Below are 12,561 nucleotides of genomic sequence, written 5' to 3' on the forward strand. Positions count from 1 at the left end.
CACAGCGCCAGAATACTACAACAGGACTTCGCACAAGTGTGTCACCGCTATGATTGATGAGAAGGCGCAATGCCCATAGGGGAATGTGTCATCTCCCCGTATTTTCGCTCTCGTAACAGTAATGACAACACCACGAAAGGAAAGACGCAGATACAAGCTTGACGCTGCTGTTGCACATTCATGACTAATGATGAATGTGAGGAAAGATCATCACCTATGTAATGTCTTTGTTCGGAGGCTGAGAATATAAGTTGACTGGCTTATTTAACCACTTTCCCCGTGGCAAATGTGACGTGAGAACGTCTTGAAAGCTGCGTAAGTGTCGATTTTCACGCAACCGGTGCCATGCTGAGTTATGCCTGTTACACACGTATATATTTTGTGTTAATTTCACTTTCTGGACAAGGCTTGACTGAAGTATTTATCCAAACCACCACGATTGAATATCTTACATTTTTTGTTTTGCATACCCTTTTTTTCTTTATGGTACCTCATTTGCGGATGATTTTGTCAATCTTATTTGTTTTCTTAAGAGATTGTGAAAAATACATACTCATCTATAATGAGAAGCCTGTAGTCTGATTTAAAAGATAAATGGGTGCCAACTTAGGATATCATATTACTTTTTGTTATTTCATTCTTAATTTTAGGTGTCTTGTGTCTCAAATTTCTCTCTTTTACAAAATTATGAAAATCTACAAGCAATCCCACAGAGGAAACCCGTGAGACTTGTTTCAAGAGCTGATTTTCAGCATACTGAATGCAAAGTATAAATATTGTCTTTCATTTTATTCGATGACGTACTGGTATTTCAGTGAACTTCGTTATTGGAATAATGCTATTTCTGCGCTTATTTGAGGAATTGATACCAAGCTGCAGGTATTTTTCCCCAAAAATTACTTTGAACAAAATGATAAACAAACGGCTCCTCAGAGAAAAGCCGTCCTGCTTTTACAGTGGTCCAATATTACTATTTATTTCAAAGCATTATTAAAATCTGAAATAAACGGAATTTTCCAAATAGGTAAATGACGTTACAGAATTAGTCAGACCCGCTGAAATTAAGTAACCTAGATGTCAGACAGGCCAGGCATGTTATATTAAATCAAATTTTATTTGAGATCGGAATTTTTGAGCAAGATTATTTCGACACCCTGTCTAGCTTGGTAAGCAGTTGAAAAACATTTTCCAACGAACAACGGCGATTAAGATGAATGTGTACTGTACAGGACTTGGTCGGTTTTGATTTGGACCGGCAAACGCTTATTGAGTCCTAGGTTACATATGGCGCACTGCCATTATTTCCTGACATTAAGGCCACTTGATTTTTCAACAAACTGCACAGTTTTCAGTTGGATAGATACAGTGCAAGTCCTTAATCCAATATTTATTGACTCGTTACTTTAGTAGTGAATAATGCTTTTGCTTGAAAGTTAAACATGAAATAATGATGACGCCGCTGTTTTGTTCAGATAATGATGGAAAATGGTATGTTTGGAGGACGTAATATGCTCGCTGTGTGGCCAGGATAGCTAAGGTGATTTGTCGGGGAAGATGTTCTCAGGCAAAATAAGCAAAGAAATAACTTAATGACTTTAAATAAAATATTTATGGAAAGTTTTAAGTTTGCCCACATACGCACATGTACCACAAAATTCACCCAGACCCACTCCACACCCCTCCCCTCCCTCTCTACATTTTTTTTTCTAAGAGAAAGAAAATCACCGAAACGACGCGATTTTGCCGGCTCAGATGTCCTCGGTAAAGACCAATCAAGGTGGATATTGACAATCCATCCCCACTGTACTTTGTCTGCATAACTATAGCCCAAGTCATTAAGCCAATCTTTCACAAGGCGCAAGGGCAGGTAGATTCGGTTTCCTTTAAATTGTGTTGTTATTGTCGAAACTCAGAGCAGTTAATTTGGGGACGTTCCAACAGATAAAGCCCCTTCGTGTATGGGTTGAACCTGTAACAAAAGGTGGCGGCAGCATCAAGCGATTTGGTTTGCGTAATAGCACAGGCATTACGCCTAAACGCTACATAATAGGTTTAAATTTTCGCACGCTTGTTACTCGTTTTGGTCCAGTTTTGTAATTTTTTTACCCTTCCGTTCACGCGTGTTCGCACTGCAACGAAATCCAGGCCACTATGAATATAAATGGGAAATGTATAGAATTGTTACATAACATTACCACAAGCCCAAGATCTGTTAATGTGTTTAATTTTACGTTGAGAGAACTTATTCATCGGCGTGGCTTTCTCTCACGCACATTCATTCAGTCTTAATTTCCCCTTTTGCTTCATCAATTTTATATATAATGAGAAGTTATTGGAAAGAATTCACCGCATTTTTTTATTCACTGTTCCGTCTTTAACTCACATCTTTCATTCATCTACGAAAAAAGTTTCTTTTGTGTCATGAACGTCACTGACTGTTACGGTCAGCGTGTCTCTATTTTGGTCTTACCTCTACCATGGAATTTTTAAAGATCAGGTGAAACGGCAAATAAACCCCTAGAGGTAAGAGACACACCCCTACCGACGCCATACGTTATATGACGAATAACATAAAATCTTCCACTTTGTTTCCCACCGGTCATGTAGGTCCGCACGTCAAAACAAAAATGCCCACGAGAGAGGGAGAAATAGTCCCAAAACACAAGTTCTGCTTTTGGCTTTATTCCATGTGGTTTTAATCGACAGAATAATTGAACGTTATAAAAACGAAATAAGCAATATGCTGCAGGAAAAACAAATACTCTTTAAAGAAAAAAGAGGCGATGAATATTTGAAAATCTTTACAGGTACCCCGTGGTTTAATATCATGCGTTACAATTTTGCAAAATAATTGAATGCTATAAAAAAGAAATAAGTACCTACAATATGCCGCAAGGAAAACGTGCTTCTTAAGAAAGTGCGATACTATTTTTCGGTTATAACGGCCCTGGAAGGAGCTTTGAGCTTTGTAAGCGTAAAGTTAAACGCACCATAGTCAGCATAGCACAACCGCGGATCACAAGAAGATTAACAAAAAGAATAAAATTTTGATACAAAACATGTTGCGGCTAAACTCAATGAAAGTGACATCGCTCATTATTTCATACTTAAAGTATTCTAAATTACATCTTTGGTGTATCGTATACCATAATAACATTGATTTAGAATATAAAATTTTCATGATATTTATAATTATATGTAGTCCCTTCAAATCAAAAAGCATATATGAAAGATTCATTTTCTCTGTGATGTATTTAATGCAGGTAGAATTACAAGAGAAAAAGTAAGAAAAGACAGCCATGTTTCAACATACCGGCAGCAAAATTGTTGAAATTGCACTGGGAAAATGCAGGATTTTAAGAGTTGAAAAATAAGAGGAAATCTGTTCTTGTATTGAGATTTCCTTGAAATATATCATTGTCAAATGTGCCTTGGGAAATTGAAAATGGCTTACTATTTTAACACATTCTATTGTACATCATGTCTCGTCAGTTGAAGTTGTTTTGGCTCCCGTTCTCTCCTTACTCTATTTGTACACAGTATGGAGTAAATTTTCAGTCGTCATTCTTGAAATCACTTACAATTCTAGGAAAATGATAAAATCAACCAAACCAAACGATCTCATTATGTAAATGAATTTGTGGATCCTTGGTGCTTTTTTCTTATTACTATCACCAACCTGAAATAGATTGGCCATATGGCCCGATCAACTAAAATTTTAAATAACAATGTAAGGAAAAGATAGTATTACATATTTCACTCTGTATCTCACAGAAATGCATACTTCGACCGAATTTTTTTTCTTATCATCGTCGTTGGCCTCTCGCAGGCGTTCTCGGCATGCAGACTTCAGTTTTGACAGAAAAATGCTCATTCAAATGTGCCAGAGATGACGGTGCTTGTCAGCACATCTCCGCCACAGCAATCGCTTAAGTAACCTATTCGACTGTTGATTTTGTGTGTTTTGCCATTTGCACAAAAGTGCGAGCAATAATAAAAGTATAAAATTACGGTCTTTGGCATTAGAATTTAATCTAAATTGCTTTGATTCAACTAACTTTTCTTGTGTTTTGTTTAAAATAAAGGGAAGGCTGTTTAATAATATTCATGGGGTAACTCGGGATTAGTTTCTCGCCCCTTGCTAATTTTGCGTCCGAATTTTATCACGTTATGATTACTCTATTTATATTCGTCGACTATAAATAGAGTTTATCTCAATATCCCATTTATGATTTAAAAACTGAAAAAAAAATGTATACCTGTACAAACAGAAAAAGGCCTCATCCATACATTAATCAAAAGGATCAAAAGTCGCTGTTTTTATCTATAGCATTCTTGCACCAGGGATCTTAACCTAAAATCTTGCTCTGTCATTTATTAAGAGATACCACCGTACAAATCAGGTAAAGAAATCTCTTCTCCTCCTCAACTAAAAACCCTTAAACACATGTACATTGGCGTCATTGACTGCAGTATCATTAATAAGTTATCGCGTTAAAAAAACTAGAAATATACCTACACTGTATTTGGAATATCAAGAGAAATAGGGTGGATATCACATTGTACCACGGTTTGAACTAAAAATTTCAAGTCTCGCTATTTCTATCTCAGGTCCTAGTCAGTACTATCCATCAAAAATTGACTTGGTTTCTGTTGATTTTCATTTTATGATTTTGTCAATATAATTTTACTCCATTCTGGCAAGATATTGTTTTCAGTTTTTTCCAGCAGTATAACATTCCAGAAATGGTCAAACAGACTTACACTAGGGTCACATTTAGTCATTTGGTATTTGAGGAACGGTGTCTTATTAAGCATATAAACTTGACAACACGACCTGTTATTTCATTATGTTATGAAAAAACGTATTAGAAATATCTTCAGTATTATTTTCTAACTTCCTACTGAGTACAAAAGCAAGCACTTCCCAAACCTCGGTCGCTTTTGCCGATTTTTGCTAATTCTTATTTTTTAAAAAATTATAACACGTTACCACAAAACTTTTCACTTAGAATTGTAAAAACAAAGGCACGGTAAAAGCGAAAAACTCGACGGTTATTACTTAACAGTTTCAGAGTTGTCAACTCGGGTCATTTATGAATAAGCTTCTCAGTTTCAATTATCGATTTCGTATATCTTCGGGTTTAATCTCAATAAAAATAATAATGATTAATTTTCTTAATAATTATTATAATAACAATAAGTTTGGCGCTATTTAATAAAATGTCAAGTTTTTAGTAGCTTCTGGACACATCTGCTCAAATATTTTTCATCTTCGAAAAATTAGAAATAAGTGGAAGTACACATATATACACATACCAAATTATGCCCCCTGTTATGCTAAAATCATCGCAAATTTTTACAAGGCCATAAGGCTGGTACCCTTTAATACAGTGCTAAGTTAGTATACCAGAGTTTTTTTTCATCGTTGAAATATTTGTAATAAATGGAAATGCAAATATATTGATGCACTTCCCAAATTATGCCACCTCATTATATTAATCGCAAACATTCCAAAAATTCAGCAATGCTTGTTTACTTCACTTTGTAAGGTATCTGCCATATCCCTTTTATCAAAAACATTAAACGTTCCAAAAGTATACTATTAAGGTACCTTCATCCCAATAAAACAACTCGTTTTGATAGTTTCCAAACGCTTAAATGTAATTGAAATGAAAATACATCTTTTGTCACCTAACGAGTTGCTTCCATAAACGTTTGTGGTATTGGTGTGAATTTTGTGGTACATAAGCATAAGACCAACGGACCGTTTTAATATCGACTTGTCCTGTAATGATTATAACTCACAACATAATTCCATATCTACTGGTTAATTGCAACGCGTATGAAGGTCTTATTAAATCATTTGATCAAAAATAAGCTTTTTATCAAACCGACGGCAATATGCAAACGGAGTTTTCATTTTGCTCTACTTGAGAAAAAAGTACAACTAGGCTAATACGTTTATCTACACCAAAGCCCGCAGTAATCTTTTCACACATTTCTTTATTCACCCAAAACTCTTTGACTAAGGCAGAACGCAAATTACATTAAATCCCCAAAAGCTTCTAAAATCAATGATATGAAGTATACGACATGATATCCTTAAGCATAAAAACTTATTAAATCCTGTTGATAAAAGTTGAATAGCTTAGCTCTGCACCGGTGCAATTTTTTTCTATCAAACGCCAGGTGAGAAGAAAAACCGAGATCTCCTTCGACTTCCCTGCTGTTCGGTCGATTCCTCATCAAAGGTGCCGACACTTGCCAGTACGTGGGACTATCCCCGACCGTTTAATCAGCATCGGGTATCCTTGGCATCTCGCATCTGAGAAGAAATAATTAAATCCAATGTAAAGATGGATTGCTATCAAAGGCCAGTGCATTTTTGAAGAGAAATAATGAAATTATTCATACTACCAACTTGTCGGAGATAACTTTCTACGATATAAAGCGTTTTCTTCTTGTTGTTATCTTGCTAAAAAGGTTATCGGCGTTAGTGGATGGGGTTTACTTTACAAGCACGGTCATCCTTTTGCTGATTACTACCCACTTCCTTTGAAAACACGTGGAATCATAAACCCAGAAGAAGGCAAATTTTTATCTTAAAGCATTTGTTTGGCCGATGATATTAGAAATACTTGAACGGTGAAAAGTTTTAATGAAAATAACACATCCCCAATAATTACTCCTCAGCCTTTGCCATCAAAATGAAGAGAAAAGGTGTGAACAGGCTCAGAAGAGCTCACTCCTTAGAGGCGGCACCAATTCATGTCAAGTTCAATGTTTACTCAAAAGCTCCGATTTGTAATCATAGAAAAATACCATAATTTATACGTTTTTGCACTACAAAAGGTTGCAGCTCTGAAAGTCATCCGCCAGAGCCTGGCACAACTATCAACTCTCCTATCTTCAAACGAAGCAGCTATGTGGGAGCTCTTTAGAGCTGGATCGAGTATCAAAGCATAGCTATAGATCACTCGTTCGGGTTCAAAGGCAATGCAAAAAGGCTGTAAAAATACTTTTTCTCCAGCGTTTGTTATGAACAAGGATTTTCAATTCACCATTGTTATTTCTGTTTAGATTTGTTACATGTGTTTGGCAATATGCACACGCTTGTTAAGCTAAAGGCAGGTTAAAAAAACGTGTGTTTATCTTATTCTACCACTCTCCAATATATAGGCACGCTAACTTATTGTGTTCATCAAAACATCAAAGAAACCATGATTGTCGTCTATGTGGTTGAAACACACCGAGCAATGCTGGTTTATATATGAACTTAACCATCGGGAACAAACCTACGAAAAAAGATTCAAGTTTCACGGAGACACGTATTATTTTCCACAAATTTTTGGTTTCTCAAATAAATAAAACACTTTCGAATGCATGATTATCTTCGAAAATAAAATAAACAACAATTCAGTGAGTATAAGCAATTTTAATAGAAGATTAATGTGCTGACAGCATCTGTACAGTAAATTAAAATAAAACAAAAGTAGTTAGTGATATTCAAATTACACTTGGCATGTAGAAACACAGCAACATTTTTGTACTTAAATAACTTTGTTTGAAGTGGTGCGTCAGTCGAAACAAATAAAAAAATACTTCCTGAAAGATCACAAACTTGAATATGACAACGTTCTCGTAGAATTCTTTGAAAAAAGTATAGCAACATTTGAGCAATGGTATTTGGCATTTATTGATTTGAGCATTTCTTTGAAGTCGGTGGGATGCGTTCGGCTGGCGTCAATTGACTTCCAAAAATACTAATTTAAATAGTTTCAATTTTCAGTTTTCTACTTCTACATGTTCTAATTCATCGTCCGATTCTTGTTCAACGTTCACACTGTCTCCACTATTACTGTCCAGATCAGTGACAGAGTCATCATTCTGTTTCAGTTTCTTGCTTTCGTGCGTTTTCACGTGTTTACTTAAATGGTCACTGCGCATGAATCGTTTCCCGCACTCGTGACACGCAAATCGTTTTTCTCCCGTGTGCGTGCGTAAGTGACGCTGTAACTCGTCTGAACGAGTGAAACTTTTCCCGCAAAATAACCAGTTACAGACAAACGGGCGTTCACCGGCGTGCCACCGTAAGTGTGCTTTTAAGTGGGACGTTTTCCCGTACTCCTTCCCACATCCCTGAATGTGACACACGTGCATCTTGCGTTTCTGGGGATCAGAAGAGCTGCTTGCATTTTGACAATTTGGGCAACGGCATCGTCGACAACGCCTAGTTGTGGGTTTCTGTATGCCAAGAAGGCCTGGAAAGGAAGACTGATACGCCAATTCAGTGGGTGATGCCTGGCCAAAGATAATGTGAGGTGGGATACCATAGCTTGGCGACAGAGGACCATGTGGAACAGTCACTTTTGTACGTGCAGGCTGGTTTTGTTGAATGCTCCACCAGTGAGCCTCGGCCTCGGTTGCCGGCGGCGGAGAGAGCTGTTTGGGCAGCTGAGAGGCTGTGTCCAACATGATCGGCACGGACGTCGTCAAAGGTGGGGTGATATTCGAGGAGTAATTAACCGAGGCTGGTACAGGTAAAGCACCGGCAGACATCAAGCTGGCAGATACACTGTGTTGCACTTGCATTTGATGGTGATGGTGATGGTGGTGAGGATGATGGGGGTGAGGATGCGGGGACATATGGTGCCGATTCGGCGGGGAATGGCCCGTTGAGTGGTGTAGAAAATCTAACGTCAAATGCGACAGCCTCTGATCCGTGCCTCTTGTGGCACACGCCAAGTCTCTATTGTAAGAAGCCATAGCGTTATACGTAGACACCGCATCGAATCCATGGTTAAAACCTGCGATATCTGACAGTCCCGTTTGCTGCTGGCCACTGCTATGACCACGCCCTTGTTGAGAAGACCAGCCTGGGTGAACATTCAACGTGTACATGTGAGGGTTCTGTGGGCGGGGGATATCGTGGCCTATGCGCCCACACTGGGCCGCTAACATGGCTAGAGGAGCTGTCGATTTGTGAGGTTCCACTGTCAAACCTATCTGCCCAAACGGGTGGTCCTGAAAAGATGAAATTAATTCAAAATAACTGAAGCTCTTAAAGGTTATATATTTATTTTTGCAATAATTTAATAGATAACTCAAGTTTAAATACATACATCAAACAATATTTAATTAAATGCAAATAAAAATTTTAAAACAAGAACATCTATATAACTCTAAGACATTTCAAATTTGCTGAAGATAAAAATTCACTTGTTTTTACAGTCAACTCAATAAAAAAATCCATTTTCTATTGTAATGTTTAATGTTCATCCAGCAAATATTGAAAATACAGAAACTTAAACGACTGCATTTCATCATTACAAAAAAGCAATGACCGAATGCCACAAAAAAGAAGGTAAAAATCTAACAATATCGCATATGCATTTCAAATTAATTTTCTACATAGTTTTTCATTTACAAATGCATCATGGTATATCAGACCTTTTCATTCCCTGTCCACAGGTTTACGGTTGGAAAATTAACAGTAGGAATATGATGTAAAATACGTATATACTTTTTTAAGCCATCTAAAACTGCTTGATGTTCAAAAGCCCCCTCCCTTCAAATATTCTTTACCATCCAGTCTGTTGCGTTTATCACGCACCCAAAAATAAAAACCCTAATGTGGATAAAAAAATTATCAAAACAAATAATCTAACCAATATGTGTTATACAAAATTTATAAAAATTATCATTCACGTTCATGCAGAATATTTCAGTTCCGAGTTTGCCCTACAGTTTTCTTCAAACGAAAACCGTGGGTTTGTTGGGATCACATCAAAGCAAAAAGATCAAAGACCGCCAGAGCACGTGTGGTTAGGACGAGCGAATACAGAGAACTCTGCTGGTGCATACCTCGTAGATTAAACGCAAACAAACACCTTGCAACTTCTGGATTATGTAATGGCATAAGGAAGTCATGCAATGGGTCCACATTTTAAGGTTTAGGCGTTGTGGCGTGTCTCAGACGTTCCGTGGCCATTATTTTGGTCAGATTTTGCATTTTACAGTTGTCATGCTTAGTAAACCCTAACACATTAGAGAGGTTGTATACTAGGTTCTTTAGTACACATGATATTGTTCTGTGCGTCGTACTGGCAGGAAAAATAAAATCACGCATTTACATTGTTGTTATCCCAATTGAAACAGTACTATTTCATGGCTGAAATTGGTTGATATCAACAGTTGCACTGCTTGGCTCAACGGAGGTCACTTAGACTTAATATTACATGGTTGTATGTACGTACCTGTAAAGGACGGTGGATATACGGCGACGGAGCATGGACTTGGTGTAACACCGCGGGCTGCGCCATTTCTCTATCCAGTCTGAGTACTAGGTCTAGATCTTCTCTTGGGTCTTACACTACCAAGCACACAAACTTCTTCGGCAGAATGGCTAATATCTGCAAGAGTTCTTTCAATAAGCAGTAACACTTCAAGCGTTATCACGGAGATCTGAAGATGCCGCCAGCCAATCGGAGCTCTAGGAGTTATTTTGATGTATACCGCCAACCAATAGTCTCACGCTGTCGGGTGCACTAAAGGAGAATTAAATCCTTTATGTCCATATGCTTCCTGGCGAGGGGTTGTTGCCGTTTATAATAGAGCTGATTATGCCAATGTTATTAGAGGGGCTGGCAAGGGTGGGCAACTAATCACCTCGTAGGGAATTTATATACACAAATAATTGGATTTACGAGATCAAAGGACCGACGCCGACCCTTTAAAGCTGGGATTGGAGGATCAGATCACATGATCAGGAGGGTGCTAAATTAAGGCTTTGTGTTAAAAGAGTCTGCTTTGTGGACGGTATCGGGCCTTACGTTCATTTACTTGTTAGGTAACTCCAATTGAGTTGAGATAAGTCGCGCCGCCCCAGCATGAGGCGTTAAAAAAGAAGGAAGAAAGGCGGAAAGCACACCATATCTCTACTCAACAACTTTAGTGGCCATGTCGTTTTTTAAAGACCGCTATTTGCAGTTGGACTCCAATTTGTTTACGGTCCCCTATCGATAATTATTTACTGCAGCTTTTAGCTGAAATCAATATGCTTGATCAAAGGTAGTGAGCGCTTTGAGTGAAGGTACTCGAACCACTAAAATCTAGTGCAATGGAATTACGGCCATTCATGGAAGAACTTCCCGCTCCATTGATAATCTTTCCTTTAAAATTTTGGGGGTCAAATTTCAAATATTTCAAAATAGCATTTAGCTTTCGGACAGGAATGTTACAGTGGATTCGTCAGGGTGCTGACCATTCCACCGTTCTTCAGGCTACCATGAGTACAAATAGTAGAGAATGTTATTTGTCATGCATAGATGTTTTCGCATGTAAACAGAGCCGAGTGTGCTCCGTCAGGTGTGCAACCAGCTTAGTGAGCGGGCTGTTCAACAAACTTATGCATTTCAGCATGCCAAGTGTGTCAGGTAGGCCAGGACATCAATCACCATCGAGACTTTGAAGCCGAGGGAAGACTTATTGATTAAATAAGGGCCAGTGATTAAAATGCAATCTTAAACCTCGGCCATCCAGGGAGGTCCCTGCAGGAGGGACGCACAAGAGGCATACTGATATTGGATTATACGGATTAGAACACTTGAAGGCGGAGAAGTTCAAACGAGTTGAGTTAATCAGGTGAATAATACCCTCCTTCAGCCTTGCACATTCCTTCGAATCGACCCTCCGATCAACGCGCCTGTTAAAGAGCCTCAGCGAGACGCGCCGAGGTATCACTGCGCGGACAGTCGTTACATTAACACGATAAAATTTATCTTATTTGTAAGTACGCCGCCTTGGGTCCGAGCCACCCAACACTAGGCGGCCATCTTCAAAGGGTTTTACTTAAGCAAACTGTGAAATCTCCTCCCTGCTCCGCCTTCTTTGTGACCCCGCTTCCCAGCGTCAATCAAGCTTTTATGCTAGGTATATTTATTTTCACAGTTAAATAACTCGTCAGCAATAGGCACAAGTTCCACGCTTAGTGAGCGTGCACCAAAAGAATGTTTATTTAGAATTCCGATACATAGTTTGTTATCAAAAGTTTTAACCTATTTCTATGGCACGCCCAAGATACGTACTCTTGTTCAACTGCACAACCTTCATTGTGTAACAAATTTCTTTAAGCTAGTTTTGAAGCTTGGGGCACTAAGCTGTACTGATGCCATCAATGTAACCTGCATTTTTGAGGAGTTTGTTGTTTCTTTAATTTCTTAGGTGGGAGGAGGTGTTAAGTTTCATTTGCAGATTACCATTAGTTACGGTGTGGTTGTGACCGCTAGAAGGCATTTTTACAGGCTACTGTTCTGCACTCGTAGGCGTAACATTCTAAAATAAGATAAATTCCGATTACTGACACTGATTGAAGAAAAATGCATACATAATTGATATGACATACATTTACTTAAAGGGATAAAAACTGTTCGTATAATATTAATATTTTACAATGAAAACATTGTAAACGTCTCATGGAAATATAATAAATTCCATTTTACCACCAAAACACTCATTCTGGAATCTGTGTTTGCCATCAGACCTCAAGGACCTTCATAA

At 38.1% G+C, this 12,561-nt stretch overlaps 1 protein-coding gene across 1 annotated transcript; it reads right to left on the minus strand.

The window, feature by feature from the left end:
• Window positions 1-7,418: 7,418 nt before the first annotated feature.
• LOC106162657 (uncharacterized) lies at window positions 7,419-10,450 on the minus strand. Its single transcript, XM_013540005.2, has 2 exons — window positions 10,260-10,450; window positions 7,419-9,027 (listed from the first exon to the last, which is right to left on the minus strand). The coding sequence occupies exons 1-2, from the start codon at window positions 10,323-10,325 to the stop codon at window positions 7,789-7,791; spliced, it is 1,305 nt and encodes a 434-aa protein (XP_013395459.2). The 5' UTR covers window positions 10,326-10,450; the 3' UTR covers window positions 7,419-7,788.
• Window positions 10,451-12,561: the final 2,111 nt, after the last annotated feature.

This window comes from Lingula anatina, chromosome 2 (genome assembly GCF_051362555.1).
Source record: "Lingula anatina isolate TDL-2025a chromosome 2, LinAna3.0, whole genome shotgun sequence".
Classification (NCBI taxonomy): Eukaryota; Metazoa; Brachiopoda; class Lingulata; order Lingulida; family Lingulidae; genus Lingula; species Lingula anatina.